The following is a 19,751-nucleotide window of genomic DNA, read 5'->3' as shown; positions in this document are numbered from 1 at the left end:
TTTTATTTCAATGTGCGCGAAAAAGTGCCATTACACGCAAGTTAATATAGCAGTGGCCAATATCACTGCCATGAATAAACTGGCAATACGTAACTCGATGACAAATGACCGTGATATATTGAACCGATTGTGCAAGTATCATACTTTTATAATTCGCTTTACTTAGTACACGGTGACACTGTACTCGGTACTTGTTATCTTAAGTGCCAATAAGGAAATAAATATTAATTATCTCTCTATAATTTATATTTAACAAATCATATTCGTCGATATAATATATAAATAATGACTGCAATAATGTTATACCGAATGATGAGGATACTACATTGTTTAATAATACTATACAATAGAATATTATTCTATTAAGAGACAATAAAAAAGTTATATTTGCGTAAAACTTAACTATACTTTTTATTTAATTTTTAGCGACAATTTATTTTGGTTATAAGAAAAAAATTATAGGAATATAATTTACTACGTGTATATATTTATTACGCTACTATGAATAAATAAGTAGTAATAATACATGTAAAAACAATGTGAAAACTTGAGATTGTTTTTAATCGGTTAAATGTTTTTGCGAGTATTAGGTTGCTTTCAGATACCCAGTGAGAAATTGTTTCATCAGACCTAAAGAAAGCACCACGATAACGGTCAATATACTCGTATTGAATAAAGGAGGGAAGAGTTCATTTGAATTGCCGTCACTTGACGCGCTACTTGATTGCTCTTAAGTCCCCCTTACGTTTACCGTCGGTACTAAATTAACGTCTCGCGAGGTCTGTCAACAATCATGAAGGCGCGCGTGAAAAGCATTTCTGACAGGAAACGATTGAAAACTGTGAAGGGAAATGATGAAAAGAATGAAAAGAAACCGTTTGATAAAAAGAAATACAGGGCGCAAAAGTACAGTAACAAGTACAAAAGTATGTTCAAAACCATACGTGTAACGTAACTTACATATAGGTTAGGTTTGAACGTTGCTCGATATTCGTTATTACGTTGTTACTGTACGGGTCTTTGAATTGTATTATTTGTCCACAGTTGATCAATGGCAGGAACGCAGGAAGAAGGCAATTTTACGAAATTATTATAAGGAAGTTGATAAGAGCCAGAATCCGAAGAAACCAGTTTTACCGAAAAGCGGTGTCCAAAATGAAAATAATGAGTATGTATACCAATATTATACGTTACAAGAGATACAAGTATTGGTCGATATAATTGATTTTTATGTTTAAAGGACGCAAGAAAGAAAAGTGAGTTCCTTTCACAAAGCTAAACAAGAATTCTTGCGCAAGAAAGATGATAAAAGGAAGAAAAAGGAAGAAGCAGAACGGGTAAAATCAGAACGACAAGAGGCACTTAAAAAGTATAAAGAAAAGAAGATACAAACATTTAAGAAGCTTTCGAAAAAAACGAAACAGGGACAACCTGTGATGAAGGATAGATTAGAATTGTTACTAGAAAAGATACAGCAACAGGTATCGAATTGATACTTGGGAAAAACATGATACAATTTATTAATTTAAGACATCAAATGTTTATGTTTGAAAATTAATATAACGTTAATAAATCCTATTCATTGTATATAAGCTACTAAAGATATTCAATAAAGTATCTTTTTTTGAACATTAATTCTCTAAGAATTCTCAAACCTTTTCTCTTATTTAATGGTATCAAAACATATTCTGCAGAAATAATAAATTACTTTTCACATTAAAATATGTTTATATACAACATTCTGAGATTCGGTAATCCTTATTACTCAAATTCTTGAAGATCATCGATATAAACAATTTAAATTTTTAAAGTTTTTCCGTTAACCGACGCAACCGATACATCGACTTTCCGTGCAATTTGTGAAAATCGGAACGACAAAGGAAAAACAATTATTTTAATGAGGAACAGATAATCATGGACACGGTAATCATAAAAAAGACGTAAACGATCGATGAGATTTTCCTCGATTCGAAATACGAATTTGCCTGCGCACCGTGTAAAGCGCAGGCGCAATGGCATTTGACGGGCAGCCGTCAGCTAGTCAGCGGTTGCAAATGGCGACAGCCACGAAATCTCTGGCACCGACTCGCGAATAGTTTCACGCCTACCGAGTGCTGCGTGACCGAGCCGTGTGTGAACGTTACCCTAACCCAGATCGGTATGTACTTAAAACTGATCCGATAATCTGCGCGCAGAACGGGATAACCTCTTTCCTTTGAAAACGTAGTTGCGCTTAGTTGCGCTCTCCTTCTGAGCGCGACAGCTCGTTGGGGAGACAAAAAGCCAACGTTCAACCTGTCTCTCCCTGTCGAAATATTCCTTTTGCCCGCTCAATCGATGTATGATCTGCGAAAGATCTCTCAGCGAACGTTACCGTGATTCGTGGATCACACGATCCTAAAAGTATTCGTGTAACGAGTGCCACTATCAGCGTTTGCACGGTACTGCTGTCAAAGTGTTTGGTCAGCGGAATCTAGGACGCGGTACCGGCTTAATCGCTCGATTTTCCTTTCGAGCGTTCGAATACTCTGCTCTGCTTCGAGCTGCTTGTCCTTTCAATTTCTGCCTTTACTCCGACGTGCTGGTTCTGCTGGCTGATATTATATTTGAATTAAGTTCTTATACCGAGCGGTTTTTCGAAGTTACTCTCAGTACCAAAGGGCTCGTCAGTTCGAGTACACTTAATCAACGAATATCATTCTGTTCGTTTTCTTGAACCTCCCTCTGTACATCGACCGCGTGTCATTAAATTACGATATACAGCAACTGACGAAATAACGTGCTCAAATGCTTGCAATTAAAAATTCTGATTGGTCAGATAAATAAATTCTACCAAGCATTTTAAACTATTGTCATAGTTGCAACTAAAGGCAACTATCAGAATTAAACTTACAAAATTTAAAGAAAAATTTAATGACATGACAGATATGAAACATTCGCTAAATCGGTGCATAATAGAGACCATAATTGCACACATGTAATTAGTATTGGCAGTGGTCTAACTAAATGACTTGTGTCTAGTACTGTAAGTATAATTTGTTAATCAAATACTTTTGTAACCTATAGATTATGTTTCTAATAAATTTTTCGATACTCCTGCACAAGTCACCATATTTTCTTTAAATTTTACTTTTATAATCTTGATAACTTAGTCTTCTTGCAGCCATGAAAATATTTTATAAAAATTAGTCTAACTTACATATCCTGTTTAGTATAGGCTTTGACACTTTTGTAACCTACAGCATAGTTATAAATTTGTTTTTAAATATTAATTGTAATGCCGTAAGAACAAATGTTGATTTATAGTGTAAAGAATGATGTTACATATTTCTTGTCTGAATACTTAACTCAAAATGCTCGATTGTCAAAAAAATTTATATTACTAATTGAAGTACCAGTAAATATATACATAAGTACCTTTCAAATTTTTTTATTTCACAGGTGGTTTTGAGAAGATCGAGACAAAATGCCGGCTGTGAGAGGAGATGGCATGCGTGGGCTGGCTGTGTTCATTTCTGATATTAGAAATTGTGAGTTGAATTATTTGTTTTCATTATACTTTAATTTTGTGTATTAGATATAAAGAGTCTACTAAATTTTATTCCATAATTTAATTGTTGCATTCATACGTATCGTTACAATATTAGATAACAAGAAACACGAGTTAGCCTTTGGATCGTTGAAATTATGACCCATGTTCCATCCGTTAAGAGATACGATGCCATTGAAACTAACGTGACATGCAAAGTATTTAAAGCAGTCAAGAGTAGGAGACAGGGGGCGGAGTTCTGATATAGGCATATCTTTCTGATATAGCTTGTCTTTCAAACACCAATATGTAATACTTGGCGTAATATAATAAATGTCTCTTGAAACTAATACTTTGAATTTTCTTAAAAAATTTTATGTAGTTGAATGAATAATACAATAATGACATATGTTTTATAATTATTTGGTACTTCTGTGATTTCATACTCTAAATAACTATAAAAAGTAGGATAAAGAAGTAACTACTATAGAACAAATCAATACATATGAGCTTTGATATCTGTCCAAGTGGCAAGTAGCCATTATACTTTTCTATAAAAACTATGACAAATGTATATTTGTATATAGTGTATATGTAGATGTCTAATCGTATATATTTACATACGAATATTGTGTACTGACTCTAATTTCATAATTTATTAATAGAAATAATTTGTTAAGTTTTCACATCATATATGCCTTTATAATTGCAAAATAAAATAAAAAAAAAAGATTATACAGTATGAAATAATAATAGACTTAAAATATAATATAAATAATCACATATTAATCTTATTAGGCAAGAGCAAAGAAGCAGAAATCAAGAGAATAAACAAAGAGTTAGCAAATATTCGTAGTAAATTTAAAGGGGACAAACCAATTGATGGCTATCAAAAAAAGAAATACGTTTGCAAACTCCTCTTTATTTTTCTTCTTGGTCATGATATTGACTTTGGACATATGGAAGCTGTCAACCTACTTTCATCTAATAAGTACACAGAAAAACAGATTGTAAGTACTGACTTCTTAATAAAATAATATAGTATATGAAATTAAATGATCTTGCTTGTTTAATCCCTGTAAAATATTTTAAGTCTTTATCTTAAATTATTGTAGTTATTATTATTTAATGTTTCATTTAACTATTTCAAGCTGAATTCTCATTATTTGAATATTTAGCACTAATAAAAACTTAGCTTAGACGTGTAAATATTTTTTATATTTCAGGGTTATCTTTTCATATCAGTTTTAGTAAATACAAATAGTGATCTCATTAAGCTCATAATTCAAAGTATAAAAAATGATCTTGCATCACGTAATCCAATTCATGTAAATCTTGCATTACAATGTATTGCCAATATTGGCAGTAAGGAAATGGCAGAAGCTTTTGGTAATGAAATACCAAAACTACTTGTTTCCGGGTAGGTTGTTCTAGTAAATATTTTGTGCTGATAACATAGTTTTTTTTATGTTTAATTATAGTTCATGTTCAAAGAATTTGTTAAAATCTTGAATAATTATTTTATTCTAGAGATACTATGGATGTAGTAAAACAAAGTGCAGCACTATGCTTGCTACGATTATTGCGTACTGCACCTGATGTTGTTCCTGGTGGAGAATGGACTTCGCGTATAGTTCATTTATTAAATGATCAACATCTTGGTGTTGTTACTGCAGCAGCATCTCTAATTGATGCTCTTGTAAAAAGAAATCCAGATGAATACAAAGGATGTGTCAGCCTAGCAGTTTCAAGATTAAGCAGGGTATGACATAATTTGATAGTTTAACTCAAAGCTAAAAGATAGTTCTTCAATATGTTTTTTTTTTGTCTCTATAGATTGTGACATCAAGTTATACAGATCTACAGGATTATACCTACTATTTTGTGCCAGCACCATGGCTATCTGTTAAATTATTACGACTACTGCAAAATTATACTCCACCTGGTAAATTGTTTAGATTTTGTTTATGTAATAAGGAACCTAAATTGAAATTGAAATAATGAAATTTTTATTTGATTAAAATTAGTAAAATTTTACTCGAAAAAATACGAGATCTTAATTGTTTTCTGTTTAGGTCCTTATGTACGATAATCTTACTAAATAAAGTAACTTAATTTCAATCCTAAACTTTTAACAGCCGAAGATCCAGGTGTAAGTGGCAGATTAAACGAATGTTTAGAAACTATATTAAATAAAGCTCAAGAACCACCAAAATCAAAAAAAGTGCAGCACTCCAATGCAAAGAATGCCGTTTTATTTGAGGCCATTAGTTTAATTATTCACAACGATACTGAACTGCCTTTATCGGTCAGAGCATGTAATCAACTTGGTCAATTTCTATCGAATCGCGAGACCAATCTGCGCTACTTGGCGCTCGAATCTATGTGCCACTTAGCTACGTCAGAACTCTCGCACGAAGCAGTAAAGAAACATCAAGAGGTTGTTATTCTTTCTATGAAAATGGAGAAGGATGTTTCTGTCAGGCAACAGGCTGTGGATCTTTTGTATGCCATGTGTGATAAAAGCAATGCGGAAGAAATAGTACAAGAAATGTTGAACTACCTCGAAACTGCTGACTATTCTATTAGAGAAGAGATGGTTCTTAAGGTTGCAATTCTAGCCGAAAAGTATGCTATTGATTACACTTGGTATGTTGATGTTATTCTGAATCTCATCAGGATAGCTGGTGATTACGTGTCGGAAGAAGTTTGGTACAGAGTTATTCAGATTGTTATTAACAGAGAAGATGTCCAAGGATACGCAGCAAAAACAGTTTTCGAGGTAATTGGCAAATCTGAAATTAATTAAAATTTAATAATCTTTATTTTCGGAACTAACGAAATAAGTATTTACTAGGCCTTGCAAGCACCAGCCTGTCATGAAAATATGGTAAAAGTTGGTGGTTATATACTTGGAGAATTTGGAAACCTCATTGCTGGTGATCAACGCTCATCTCCAGCTGTTCAATTTCAGTTATTACATTCCAAAGTAAGTTTTGTATTGATTTCTTTTTCAAACTATTATATTTAATGCGCTAACGGAATTTTGTTTCCTTTGCAGTATCACTTGTGTTCCCCAATGACACGAGCGTTATTACTATCCACATATATTAAATTTGTTAATTTGTTCCCTGAAATGAGAAGCCAAATTCAAGATGTTTTCAGGCAACACAATAACTTACGCAGTGCAGACGCAGAATTGCAACAGAGAGCTTCGGAATATCTTCAATTGAGCATTATTGCATCTAACGATGTTCTGGTAAATATCAATTCAGAAATTAGTTGAAATATAGAATAAAATCATAATTTTAGTACTGTTGGTGAATGCTTTTAACTATTCCATAGGCTACTGTATTGGAAGAAATGCCTGCATTCCCCGAAAGAGAATCATCCATTCTCGCGGTTCTGAAGAAGAAAAAGCCGGGTCGAGTACCTGAGAATGAAATTAGAGAAAGTAAGAGTCCTGCACCAAATGCTAATCATCATCCGGAAGCTCCTGTTGTCGCGCCAGCAGCTGGTAATAATACGTTGGCAGATTTATTGGGCCTTTCCACACCACCGTCTTCTCAACCAACAAGCAACACAGGAGTTCTTCTTGACGTATTAGGAGATATTTACAATATGCCAAACAAAGCCGGTGCTACAAATGGTGCCCAAAATACGTATAATCCCAATAAGTAAGACACTTTTAAAAATGCTAACTTTTTAAAAAATATATTTGCTCACAAATCAAATTTATTTCTGAAACATTTGTGAGGCAGTAAAAAATTTGATAATCGTTCTAAAACTATTTTTTTTAATTTTCATATCGTATATGCCTTCATAATTGCAAAATGAAATAAACAAATTATACAATATGAATATTTTTAATATCTGAATTTTATACTTTTCAGATTCGTTTTTAAGAACAACGGTGTTCTGTTTGAAAATGATTTGATCCAAATCGGAGTAAAGTCTGAATTTCGACAAAATTTAGGACGCGTCGGTCTTTTCTACGGGAACAAAACTCAATTTGCTCTTCATAGTTTCCAAACTCAGCTTTCTTGGTCAGAAGAGAATCAAGCAAAACTAGCTGTGCAAGTAAAACCAGTCGATCCGGTGCTGGAAGCTGGTGCTCAGATTCAACAAATGATTAACGCAGAATGTATTGACGACTACAACGGTATGACGAAACAAGTTACATAAGATTCTAAGATCGATTAAATAAGTGCCGTTCAATTGAATAATACAAAGATATTATTGATTTGTTTTTCTGTGGACAGATACACCGAGTATGATTATCTCGTTTATTTATAATAACGTGCCACAGAAAATAACCATGAAGTTGCCGTTAACGATCAACAAGTTTTTCGAACCCACAGAAATGAATGGGGAATCATTCTTTGCACGATGGAAAAATCTTGGAGGGTACGTGAATATTTACAAAAGAATATTCTTTTTTTTTACCCTTTTTTGTTATAGATAAAATATTAAATTTTATAATTAAAATTTCCTTCCTTCAGAAATACATGGTAATTTTGACGTACTCTTATTTCATTGTATATTCGTATTGCTGTTTCATGTAATAATTTTGTGGTTTAGTTAGAAAGTAGTTTTTGTTATAATATATGTATCTTCTTGAAATTGCGTAACGAAGACGTTATAATAATAGTACCGTACGATATGCTTTCAGAGCGAATCAACAGCGTTCACAGAAGATTTTTAAAGCGCAACAACCGATCGATCTTGCGTGGGCTTGCACGAAATTGCAAGCATTCGGAATGCAATTGCTCAACGGCATCGATCCGAATCCCGATAATTTTGTCTGTGCAGGTATAGTGCACATGAGAGCGCAACAAGTAGGATGTTTGTTACGTTTGGAACCTAATAAACAAGCGCAGGTAACTTTACGACATTATGAATTTGCTCATAAGTTAAATGGCACAGTATGATTTAGCGTTGATACACTTACCGGTTTCAATTGACGATTAATCACGTTTCGTTCATAGATGTTTCGTTTAACGGTACGCTCAAGTAAGGAGTCAATGTCGGTAGAGATCTGTGACCTGCTGGCGGACCAATTCTAAACGGCCTAGCAGGCGTGAAACTAATCTAAGATACATCAAAAACGCCGTGGGAAGACATATCGTGATTATAAAGGGATGTCGTCTCTCGACGTTCAGAAAGATACTGATGATTATTTGTTAAGAGATATTCATTGTACCCAAGCTTACGCTCACAGCGCGGTCGTAAGAACTGAATCCTTGCGTAGGCGGAGCGTTGTTAGCACGTATAATCCTAAAAAGCATGGTATGAGATTGCCGAAACCTACAATCAAGATTATCGCGTATAATTGTGTATAATTATCGCATATAATTGCGTGCATGGAAAACAAAACAAAAAAAAGACAAAAACCAAACGACATATACAATGACATGATGGACAATATTAGTCCGCGAGCAAAGGTAACAAGCATAGATATTACCTTTGTTTGTTTGCTTTTTTTTTTCGCGTGTCTTTAGTAAAAAATTATTATAATAATTCATAACTTATCCAATGACGTGTAGATGTTTTGTCTCGAGTATTAGCAAAAAGACGTTCGGGTCTAGCATCGCAATCGGATTAGTATTATACATTTTTTATAGAAGATTTTATAGGCAGTTCCTTTTTCCTCACTGTGCGTTTTTCGATGAGTTTATATTCCAAGTTATTGGCCCGCACGTTTGCGCTTCTCGTGGTGCGTTTTCATCTATGTCTCCTTAGCCTATTTTTTTTTTTTTTGAGGGGCGTACGATCTTTTTTGGTTCGTATCAACTTTTATTTTGAGATTATTATCATTGTTGCGTAAGCGAGAGTAAATTTGGGCACGATGACAGTAGCTGTATGATATTAGTTGTTTATCGTAGATTTCCTTGTATTTAACGGAGCTCAAAATTTCTCTTGTAATTAGTAGGTTCGACATCATCGCTCCCGTCCCGATCCCTCATTCCGCTTGCTCCCCTAGAGATTTTCTTTTACCCTGAACGTTGATGTATAAAAAATCCATGGCTGGTCACATTCTTTGGCTCGCAGAGAGAGGAGCGATCGAGTTCAAGCGAAAGGTGAACGAACCAAGAATTTGTTAGAAGAAACTTTTTCTAATCGTCTTTAACGAGTCTTGTGTGAGATGTATATTTCAGTAGTATATCTTGTACAGATGATATTCGCGAATGTGTTGATAATTAATTATGTTCCCGTGAATGCTGACGAAGGAAAAAAAAAAAATAGAGCAGCTCTGAGCGACGTTCGAACCGCGTTTTGGATCGCGGCCCACGCTTCGATTACGCCCGTCTGTCTTTGTTATGGAAATTGTAAAGCTCTAAGTGAATTGTACATAAGAAATCCCATTAAGTAAATGTGCTGATAAAGAGCCATTTCACGAGACACAGTATCCAGTACTTGCTGGCACGAGGATCTACAATATCGTCTCTTCCTGCTGTTTCATTTGTATTTCTTTATCATGCGAACACGAGATGTATATTTTTTTTATGTTCGTATAGTATAAATTTATATTCGAAACCTATCTCCTTATTCCACCTGACATTTATTTGCCATCTGTCTTATTTTCTTTTTGCCATTCGCTTGTGGTGTATTATTTGCATCGATCTAAATTGACGATTTAGCACGATTACAGGAAGATCTGTATACGGAACGCATTAAAGGTGCTAATTTCTCTGACTAAAATTTTTGGCGTTATCGAATTTGAAGAATCTGAATTTACGAGTGCATTTTGATGATTTGCTGTAAACTGGATATTCATCGGCGCCAAAGATTTCGGTTCACGGCAGGCTTGAATACATATTATACAATGTATTCTCGAAATGAGTTTCGTACTGAAATTACACGAGCATTTTTTGCTGAACATTAACGAATCGAATAAAAGGGAAACGTTTTACCGAAAGAAACAAACGATGGATTTGTCCCGTGTTAAAATTGTACCCTTTATTCGACTTTATGTCGCGTATCACAAATGCTTCTGTAATTTTAATTGAGTTGCTTACCTAGATAGCGAATTTATCACGAGGTGTTCACTTCGTTCGCAGTGATACTTCATTGAGAAACGAGATACGCTGAAAGTATACTATATCGAGCAATAAAATAATTCACAAAACACGTATGTGTATGTATCTATAAAAGTTACGCAAAAACTGACGATATTTAAGTAAAATTCGTCCAAAACGTTTAGTCTGTTTTTACTTAGGTAAACGAGACATTTTTATACATTATAAAAAACAAACATTCCTAACTTAAAGTGGTGTGAACGAAGAAAGTCGATAACCATAGAAATATTTTGTACGTAACTTGGTTATATATAATTTGAAACATTTCTTTTTTCTTTAATTATATGTCTGTACAAACTTATAAATTAAGTTTTTCTTCTTTGTTTTAAAATTAAGTTTATTCGTATACCATTTTATTGATGAATATATCTTTCAATTATTCCTTTGCATCGGTTTTATTTGCTTTTTGTACATATACGGTAGAATATACTTCGATATTCTCAATTCTCGAACAAGAGACAACTCTACAAATAAACAATAATGTAAATATAATCAATATTCGAGCACGAGCTCTCGAACACAATGAATCGTCCCAGTCATGGATTTAGTAGAGTGATTTATGTTTGGAGCAGTTAACGTGGTTCATGTTTATTCTACTTCTTTCACACGTGTCTGTATGTACATGTTTATCATTATGGAATCATGTTGTTCACTCGATTAGACTTATATTCGAACGATTCGTATATACCTATACAGAATATTCCATAATTTTCTGGCCAAATGTTGTCAGTGCTTCTATGGCTACGAGTGAAAAGAAAATGTATAAATACGCTTCATAGGATGCTTCGTTGCAAAGTTGTAACAAAATCATGAGAAATGCAAGAAACGATATTTGCTGTTCAAGATCATTTCCCCCACTACAAATTATACCAAATACTATTGTTACTTTAACACTTGCGATGTCCACGAATGGGACCGATAAAGCCACGTTCCCACATCCACAGCACTGAAAAAGGATCGCTTGTGTGAAGCGTGTTTTGTGTCGCGTGTTTGCATTTGTCGTTGTCTCCTTCGCAGATCAGGTTGTGTATCGTGAAAAGTGAAAGGATAAATGCATTAAAGACAAAGCTCCGGAAGCTTCGAAGCTTACGTTAGACAACATTACTTTATAGTAACAGGACAAAGTAGGGGAAACTTTCTAAATTCTAGAAATGTGATAAGAATTGTGTATAGTATAGTGGGCATGGCCGCTTAGTGACCTTGACCGGCAAATGTTTCTTTCTCCAAATATAATACAGTACAGTAGATGTAATTACACGAGACAAGGAACTAATTAGAACTATTAAAGAGATATATTCAGAAATACATTCACGTAACACATTTTTATTTTTAATTGCAGAACGTGCTGCTAAAGTTTCGCCAGAAAATTGTCAAACATCTTGTACACGTATATACACATATACAGTGTAAGTCATCTAAGACTGTAATTGCAAGTATCTGTTATTTTTAGAAGCAAAAATATTCAAGGAAGAAAATGTTTCAAATTTCAAAGTCGATACGATAAAAGTCGCTTTTCCTTCGAATTTAGTTTTCAAGATTTGAAATTTCGCTTAACATTTTCTTTTTATATTTTTTTAAATATAATCCGTTTTGGATCTTATTACGCGGTATACGATCGCTGAAGACTCTGAATATTCTTACAAATCCAGCCTTAGACGACTCACCCTGTATATACACACGCGTGCAGATACATATTATATACATACGTATAAATAAAAAAAAAAATATATATATATATATATATTATATATAATACGAATTATTGAAAATTGAAACGTGTGGTGACACACGATTGTTAGATTATTGTGTTACGATGTCCTGATCGAACATGGTGATCATGACATATAAGTGAAGCGCGTTTATGGCAACGCTAGAGATTTATTCCGATAAATCCTTTGTCGTTTTCCTCGTTGCTTTCTCATACCCTCGTGTATAGATTTAATGTAGGAATTCGATAGGAACGCGATTGTGAGCGGGCTCTGACACAGATTACGATCGATCGCTTAAATTGAGATTGAGTTATACAGGTTGTTCCTAACAACTGGGCGAGGGAGGGGGGAGGATCTCTCTTATCGGTTGAATAACGAAAAATTGATAGAGTTACGCTCCGTATCGAATCCCAGTCATCCTGTATACTCAAAGTCGATGTAACATAAAGTTTAAAGTTGCCCGAAGTACTGTTGAAACTTCGGTTCGGAAACTATTTCGTTCAGAGCCGCGATCAATATAGAGATATATTATACTCTCCATAGATCTCATTCCCTTTATTTACAATTTACAATTGTCCCGTACTTGTTTGTATTTATTTGTGGTTCTAGTGTGCAGGTATAGTGTAGCGGGGCTCGGTGGCTCAGTGGATCGCTTAAATATGTATAAAACTTTTCCACGATTACAAAAAAACCGATCAGTTTCCCGAGATTGTTTTAAATATTACATCGAAACGTATAATGTTTGTAAAGACAATTTAAAACAATTACAAATTTATTCGTTTTTAAGTTTTACGACATTCTCGGCAGTATGTTCAATTTGAGATTAAATCGATTGGTAATTTTCAAACTGCCACCACACACAATTTCAAACGATCCGTTAAAATTTTGTTCACACGATATTTGTCAGGCATACTTTACTTATTACCTGAGAATTTTTTGCACACTCTGTATACATATTTTTAATTTCTTGCGGGTCCGACAGTTACATATAAAACCGGATGCTGCGCATACACCGCACACAAATTTCTTAAGACGTTGACAATATATTGGGTATCTCGATGTATGTGATGAAATCCGAAAGAAAATTTACAATAAAATCCTTCTACATGAGACTTTATTTTTGAGAAGATCGACGTTGAAAATAGCGCGGTTTAATATAAATGTTTATAAAATTCGAGAAAATCGATTGTAATGAAAAAAATTAGGTGAGCAAGCAAGGAACTGCAAAATCTCGAAGACGAAGGCCAGTACAAAATACTCGTATGTTTTACATTTTCGATTTATTTTCTTTTTTAAGTGAAATCGCGTTTTACCGTATGTATACATATTTGGGACACCCCTGTACACGCGTTAAACAGGTTTATAATCGCTAAGAAAACTCAATACTATATGAAAATTTCCGAATATCGAGACTCTGTAAATATTTTATAGTTTAAGGGAATGTTTCAATGCTCTCGAGAGTACGAGTAACGCGAAATTCTACAAATATTGATTCGCTGAGCTATCGATAATGGTAGTTCCTCGTTCGTCTGTGTTCAGTTTTACGATATATGTAATATTCCGCTCCATGTGCGTGGCACAAAGCTAAATACAGAAAGCGCTCACGTGTTACACTGTTTCGTTTGATCACGAATCAAATAATCGAAAGTAGGGTGTCCTATAAACGAGATTTCTACATTCAATCTTTACGCGAAATTGTCGAGTTGTTTATGATTGCATCTCTTTCTTGCTCCGTTGTCGATGACGGCAAGATTCATTTACGAAAATCAACCATACAATCTTTACGTGAACATTCTTTCGCATCATTTAGCTCTACGTGCATGTACGTTTGTAAAATGCTAATGATTTGTATTATTAAACTATACATATATACAATCTCGTATAAAGTGTGCCCTTTCGATCGATCGACTAAACTTCATATTACCGTCATTCGCGTCAGGGTTGAGCGATTATTAAGCTATCGATCGATAAAAAGGTGAAATCTGTATTCTCGATTGATCGTAAATTATTTGACGAAAGATTTTTTTCTCTTACATTTGATTATTGACAAGTATTATTTTCAACATTTTTAATTTCTCTCTGAGTAAAAAGATTGTCAAAATGGTTAACTCAGAAAGTAATTTAAAATTTAAAAATCATCCGTGATTATCAAATTTTCCAAATTGTTGTTTACGTGAACGATTTTCGTAATAGTCAACTCTGGTGCACGCGCGCGCACAATAATTTACATGAAAATTTTTTCTCTTTAATTCAAGTTTCACAGCATAGAAATTGACATTCTTCTAAACTTGAGCTTTCGAGCATCGTGCCAAAAATAAAAGTAATAGTTTCTTCTTCAATTTGAAAGTATGGAAATATCCATGGGGTCCACACTATCCGAATAAAAGAACAAATTATGCGACTGTGCAGAGCGTTATGAATTTGCGTTCCGTGACTCATTGTGTTCGCGATCTGTCTTTGGAGTACGTTTACACTGTCTATGCCTTCAAAATTTTAATCCTTTAAGCTACAAACTAATTGGGGAATGATATTTTTTTCCGATTCGAACCATAATTTTTTCCTTAGACATTTTTTGATATCTTTCAAAACAACGAAGATATTCGATGTGTCCATTATAAATAGAAGACCCTGTAGTTGTAACAATATAAAGACTATGTATAGAATAAACTGATATCCTCTTCGAAATGAATAGCTATTACAGCATCGTACTTATAACCTAAAAGTCAAATACCCGACAGAAATATGTACATTATGTTTACTTTGCAATATGAGTAGACTACAGGATGTTCTATTATTAATGTTTGGTTTTGTATTTCATTTTCACAAAGTGATCTTTCTCAGCTTAAATGCAACTTTAAAAATAGTTATACATATTTAGTAATATTTATATTTAATTTATGTAAATATAATTTGTCTTACTTTTGTACATCGAATTAATGTTCGCTGATATCGAAACACTCTACGTATAGAGCGTGCTTCTTTCGTATTAACAATCGCGTGCAATAAACTTTAGTTCCATCAAAACCGGTCCTTTTCAACGATTTTAAGCGTTGCTGCAACAGTGTAAACGTACACTTACGCCTAACTTCAAGAACGTCCTGGAACACGTGGTTCCGCGTTACGATCAGTAACAGTATCTTCTCGGTAGCGGTAGGACCGATTCGAGTCTCCTTTTCGAAACTTTTCACTCAGTGCAACCTCTAATAATAATTGTTCAGTGGTATTAAGTAGGAATTGCAATAAAAGAAATAATCGTTTGTCGCAAGAATGTGTGTACGTTACGTTCGATACCTGAGTAAATGTTATATATACATATAGAATCGCTTCGTATATTATACAGCACAGTTTCGAAAGTTATGCCACCAAGGCAGGACAAGATACACAGTCACTTTAAGTTTTGAAAGCTGAACCTATAGCTGAACAATGAACGTTTTATATGTACTCTCAAAGTTCCTTAGAAAGATAGAGAACACATAGCCGAGATTATCTTAATTACTAGAGAATAACTAATGCAGTTGAATCGATACAATGCGAGGATCATTTTAATCGTATTTATCCCATTATGGCATGTTTTACAGCGACTTATTTTTATAGACAGGTTTTACGGTGCGAGAATATACCGACGTTGTTTCAAATCATTTGTAGAGCATTATATTATCGTAATTCGTTGATGCAGCGATTCTTAATTAACGATTGAATTCATTGCGAGGTAGGTTGACTCGTTTAGAGATTTTCGGTTGGTATTGATTGTGACGCGAACGTTTTCACTGCTGCCAATTAATCGAATAAAATTGTCGCGGGATGAAACGAAGAAAGTTTAGGAAACGTATACAAATATATAAAAAATTACCAGTGGAATATGTATAAGTTTCCTAATTGTGATATTCGCCGAAAACATGAAACGAATTCTACGCTGGGAAATTATTGAAAGTTTCGTACAACCGTTAGATGTATAATATATAATTGATACGTTTATTAATGTGTGCGGTAGCAGTGGAAATATAAAACCGAACAAATGTTACCGTTCGATTAAAAAACTATAAAGTTCGACATTATCGTGAAACCAACATCTCGATTCTTTATCATCGTCAATTTCGAGTTCAAGTGTACCGTTCTCAGATGTAAACCGAGAGCAAGAGGAAAGGAAATGAAACAATCATCGAACTGCGCCCACATAGCTCACACAGCATCGCAAAAGGTTATTCATTTCTATTTTTCTTCGACAATATTAGTACCATTTATATCGTAGCGCACTGTGCATAATAATTCATATATCGATAATACCTGACGAATCACGTAAATACCTGATAACGAATGTACTTCGACAAGATACGACAATAGGTAATTTCGAGATCGTAGCACGAATGTGTGGATATGTGCATCGAAGAAACGTAACTCTTTCTATCGTTTCGAGCGTGGACGTAATAATGGAAGGGGTTGTAATAAAAAGACCTTAGATTATTATATCTGTATACTTTATTGTGTCTTTAGTATGCGTCTGTTGCAGCTACGTTTATTGACGGAATGAACAATGACGTAAATAAATAAAAATGAATAGAAAATACAATGGTACTTTGGTGAATTTCCATCCGCGATTGATTTTTACGCACGTCTATCGCAGATAATCGATAATCGATCATAGGGCTGCCAACTTTATAGTCTTTTATAAAAAACTAGTTTCAATACGTAACTCTAGTTTTCTATTTCCAGATTTCGAATTATTATAGTAATTTTTACTTAATTTTTGTTCAAGTCACTATTTTGTGCATTCGTATTCAATTTATGCGATAACATTTTCTTTCTGCAAATTATAACAAGTTCTTACGGTTCTAGTCACCTTTTCTTATCAGTTTTGTGATCTATAATGTGTAAATATGGCAACCCTATTTATAAATATTTTTGAGTCAGCCATTTTAAGAATTGTGCAAATTATTCAGCGACTTTGATTAAATTTACGTTATACATTTTCAGATAAATAAAATGTCTTCTTTTTGAACATAATTTATTTTTGTTCACTAAATACAGGGTAAACGAAATAACTTTTTATGCGTACACTTTATTCGAACAATGTTTCATCGATTAACATATAACATAATTGTATCTAAATTGTTTTAAAAAATGCAATCTCCGAATAACTTCAAGCAGAGTGCATCACAAAAAAAAATCTCCAAAGTTGTAACGTTTATTCGTAACGATCTAAATTGAAAATGTAATCGGATGGTGCAATTTCGATCAGAATATCGATCGAAACTGAGATCTATGAGATAAAATTTCATGCACAATTCAAAAGTTACGAATACGGTTTTCATTTGAAACAAGTAATACGATTTATCGATCGTCGTAAAACGCGTTAATGATTCACGACCGTTAAATGCCGAAGAAAAAATATCCCTAGACACCTACGAACGTCGATACAGTAACTCCTCGTTAAAACGTACACTTTCGGGTTCGCTCGTAACGTTTTAAGGAGGTGGGTAGCAAATCTGTCTCTGGAATCGACCTTTCGGGTTGAAACTCGCGTATGCGAACCTTCCAACAAGGAGAACTAATAAGATCTGTCAAGAGTGAACGTAACATAGAGTGCCTCTCGTATTACAGGCACTCGATTGTTAAATTTTATAACGATACCGCACACGTATCGGTGCGACTACTAATGCAACCCAAAAACTTTTACATTTCTCATTGTTTCTCCGTAAGAGTATTTTCAACGGATCAACGACGTACTCCCAATGAAAATAAAACTAAACGCGATCGTATTCCGACTATTATTCTTAAAGTTTTATGCGACTAATTCCTGAAAAATGTTTAATCGTGTATAATTGAAAATAATCCTAATACAATCGTGTTTGGACTTATTTTTCTCGCGAGATAAACGCGTTTTTAGAAAATGGACAGTGTCGGTGAGAATTCGATACATTTTATCGAGGTTGAAACGCAACGTTTAACGAAGGTTACTGTACAAGGGAATCGAAGAACGTTTTCTTGAGCGGAGAACGGAAATCCTCTGTTTTTTTTTTGTTTTTTTTTTTTTATTTCTGTTGTGATTTTTCCGACTAAATTGCGTCGTTACTGTTTCTATATTTACAGAAGTGTATTTACACGCTTCGCGTAGTACAACGTTCACGCGAGGGCTGTGTACTTCCGGTTACCCGGAAGGTCGAGGGTCCCGCGTCGGACACGCTAAAGCACTGATGTCGTATGACGATAAGAGTCTCTCCAGAGAGAGCGGAGAGTGCTCGGAAGTGTCTGGATATACACGAATCCGCTTTGGAGTGGAAGCGAAGGAATTCTCCAATTCTTTCCCGTGCATCGATCGCTGCGCCAATTTTAGAAAAATTTCTCTGGAGGCTACTCCAGGTTGTTTTTTTTTTCCGTAACTGACCTCGTTTCCGGCAAGAAAAATCTATTTCGGATCGGAACATTTACGTTCTGACATTTGTAATCATCCGCCGATCCAAATTTAGATTTTATTCTATCGGCCATTTCGTAAATATTCTCACTTGTGGCGCTCAAGTCTAATGTTCCAACGTGTAACAGTAATTTGATGAAAAATTTGGTTGAAAGAAGAATACAGCATGGTACACATTTGATAAACTAATAAAAAAAAAACAACTGGCTCAGCGTCGATACGTTGGAACGAAAATTTCTTCCAAACCTCTTCAAAGACGATGTAAAATTCTACAATGGAGATTCGTGTACATCGAGAGATTTCCGTGGAGATCTTTGGATATACATAAATATGCTTATATTATAAGTGTACATGTATCGTACAGGGATCTATAATCAGAACGGGGTTCGCGAGTGTCCTGAGTTGCATTCGAGCGAGTGCATAACATGGATCGAAAGTGTTCAGGAAGTTGTAGCCACCCGTAGCGTTGTTGCATCATGAACAAATTGTGGAAGACTCTAGATGATAGAAAACTAGTTTAAATTAACGGTTAGGGGCGAAGGTGCGAAAAAGGAAGATATCGAGTTTCGTGACTGGTCTGTTACAGTCAGATCAAAATCAAATGACCGCTCAAGGCTATTGGGGTCTAACCCTGTTATAACATTTGACTCTCCATCTATGAAATAGCTAATCCAGACGATACACAAGTAAAATAATAGATCTGGTATGGCGTAAAAGTAAGAGTTCGATTTGGTGCGATTCACTAGAGGACAAGTGAAGTCTTGAGCGATCGATTGAGTTTAATTCGTACACGTATAAATGGAGAGTGATCGGTGTGTAAATATTTCTACGTTACAATCTAGAAAGGAGAATAAAACATCTTTGTCGGTCGTGAAGTCAATAGAAATTTCAGTGAGTTTTTCTGACCGTGTCCAATATCTCAAATCATCCAGGTTGAAGAAAAAATACTAATTAAAAATATTTTGGAATATGGAGAGAAGCCTCGCGCGAGATCAAAGAAATGATCGTTCAAAGGATCGTTTCTG

At 34.4% G+C, this 19,751-nt stretch overlaps 2 protein-coding genes across 3 annotated transcripts; both read left to right on the top strand.

The window, feature by feature from the left end:
• Positions 1-748: 748 nt before the first annotated feature.
• On the top strand, positions 749-1,629 carry LOC143152885 (uncharacterized). Its single transcript, XM_076323481.1, has 3 exons — positions 749-926; positions 1,045-1,168; positions 1,241-1,629. The coding sequence occupies exons 1-3, from the start codon at positions 794-796 to the stop codon at positions 1,491-1,493; spliced, it is 510 nt and encodes a 169-aa protein (XP_076179596.1). The 5' UTR covers positions 749-793; the 3' UTR covers positions 1,494-1,629.
• Positions 1,630-2,025: 396 nt separating this feature from the next.
• Positions 2,026-10,036, top strand: Ap-2alpha (adaptor protein complex 2, subunit alpha). Of its 2 annotated transcripts, none has more exons than XM_076323182.1 (14): positions 2,026-2,158; positions 3,442-3,530; positions 4,328-4,539; positions 4,756-4,949; positions 5,060-5,291; positions 5,366-5,474; positions 5,668-6,311; positions 6,387-6,518; positions 6,591-6,788; positions 6,875-7,206; positions 7,423-7,691; positions 7,792-7,936; positions 8,202-8,409; positions 8,518-10,036. In XM_076323182.1, exons 2-14 carry the CDS (start codon positions 3,467-3,469, stop codon positions 8,593-8,595), a joined length of 2,817 nt encoding a protein of 938 aa, XP_076179297.1. In that variant the 5' UTR covers positions 2,026-2,158; positions 3,442-3,466; the 3' UTR covers positions 8,596-10,036. The 2 variants fall into 2 exon arrangements, with proteins under 2 accessions (XP_076179297.1, XP_076179298.1); XM_076323183.1 differs by lacking the exon at positions 2,026-2,158 and adding an exon at positions 2,190-3,025.
• Positions 10,037-19,751: the final 9,715 nt, after the last annotated feature.

The sequence above is a fragment of the Ptiloglossa arizonensis genome, chromosome 11 (assembly GCF_051014685.1).
Source record: "Ptiloglossa arizonensis isolate GNS036 chromosome 11, iyPtiAriz1_principal, whole genome shotgun sequence".
NCBI lineage: Eukaryota > Metazoa > Arthropoda > Insecta > Hymenoptera > Colletidae > Ptiloglossa > Ptiloglossa arizonensis.
Note: the sequence above shows the minus strand (reverse complement) of the source record. Positions and strands in the feature narration are given on the sequence as shown.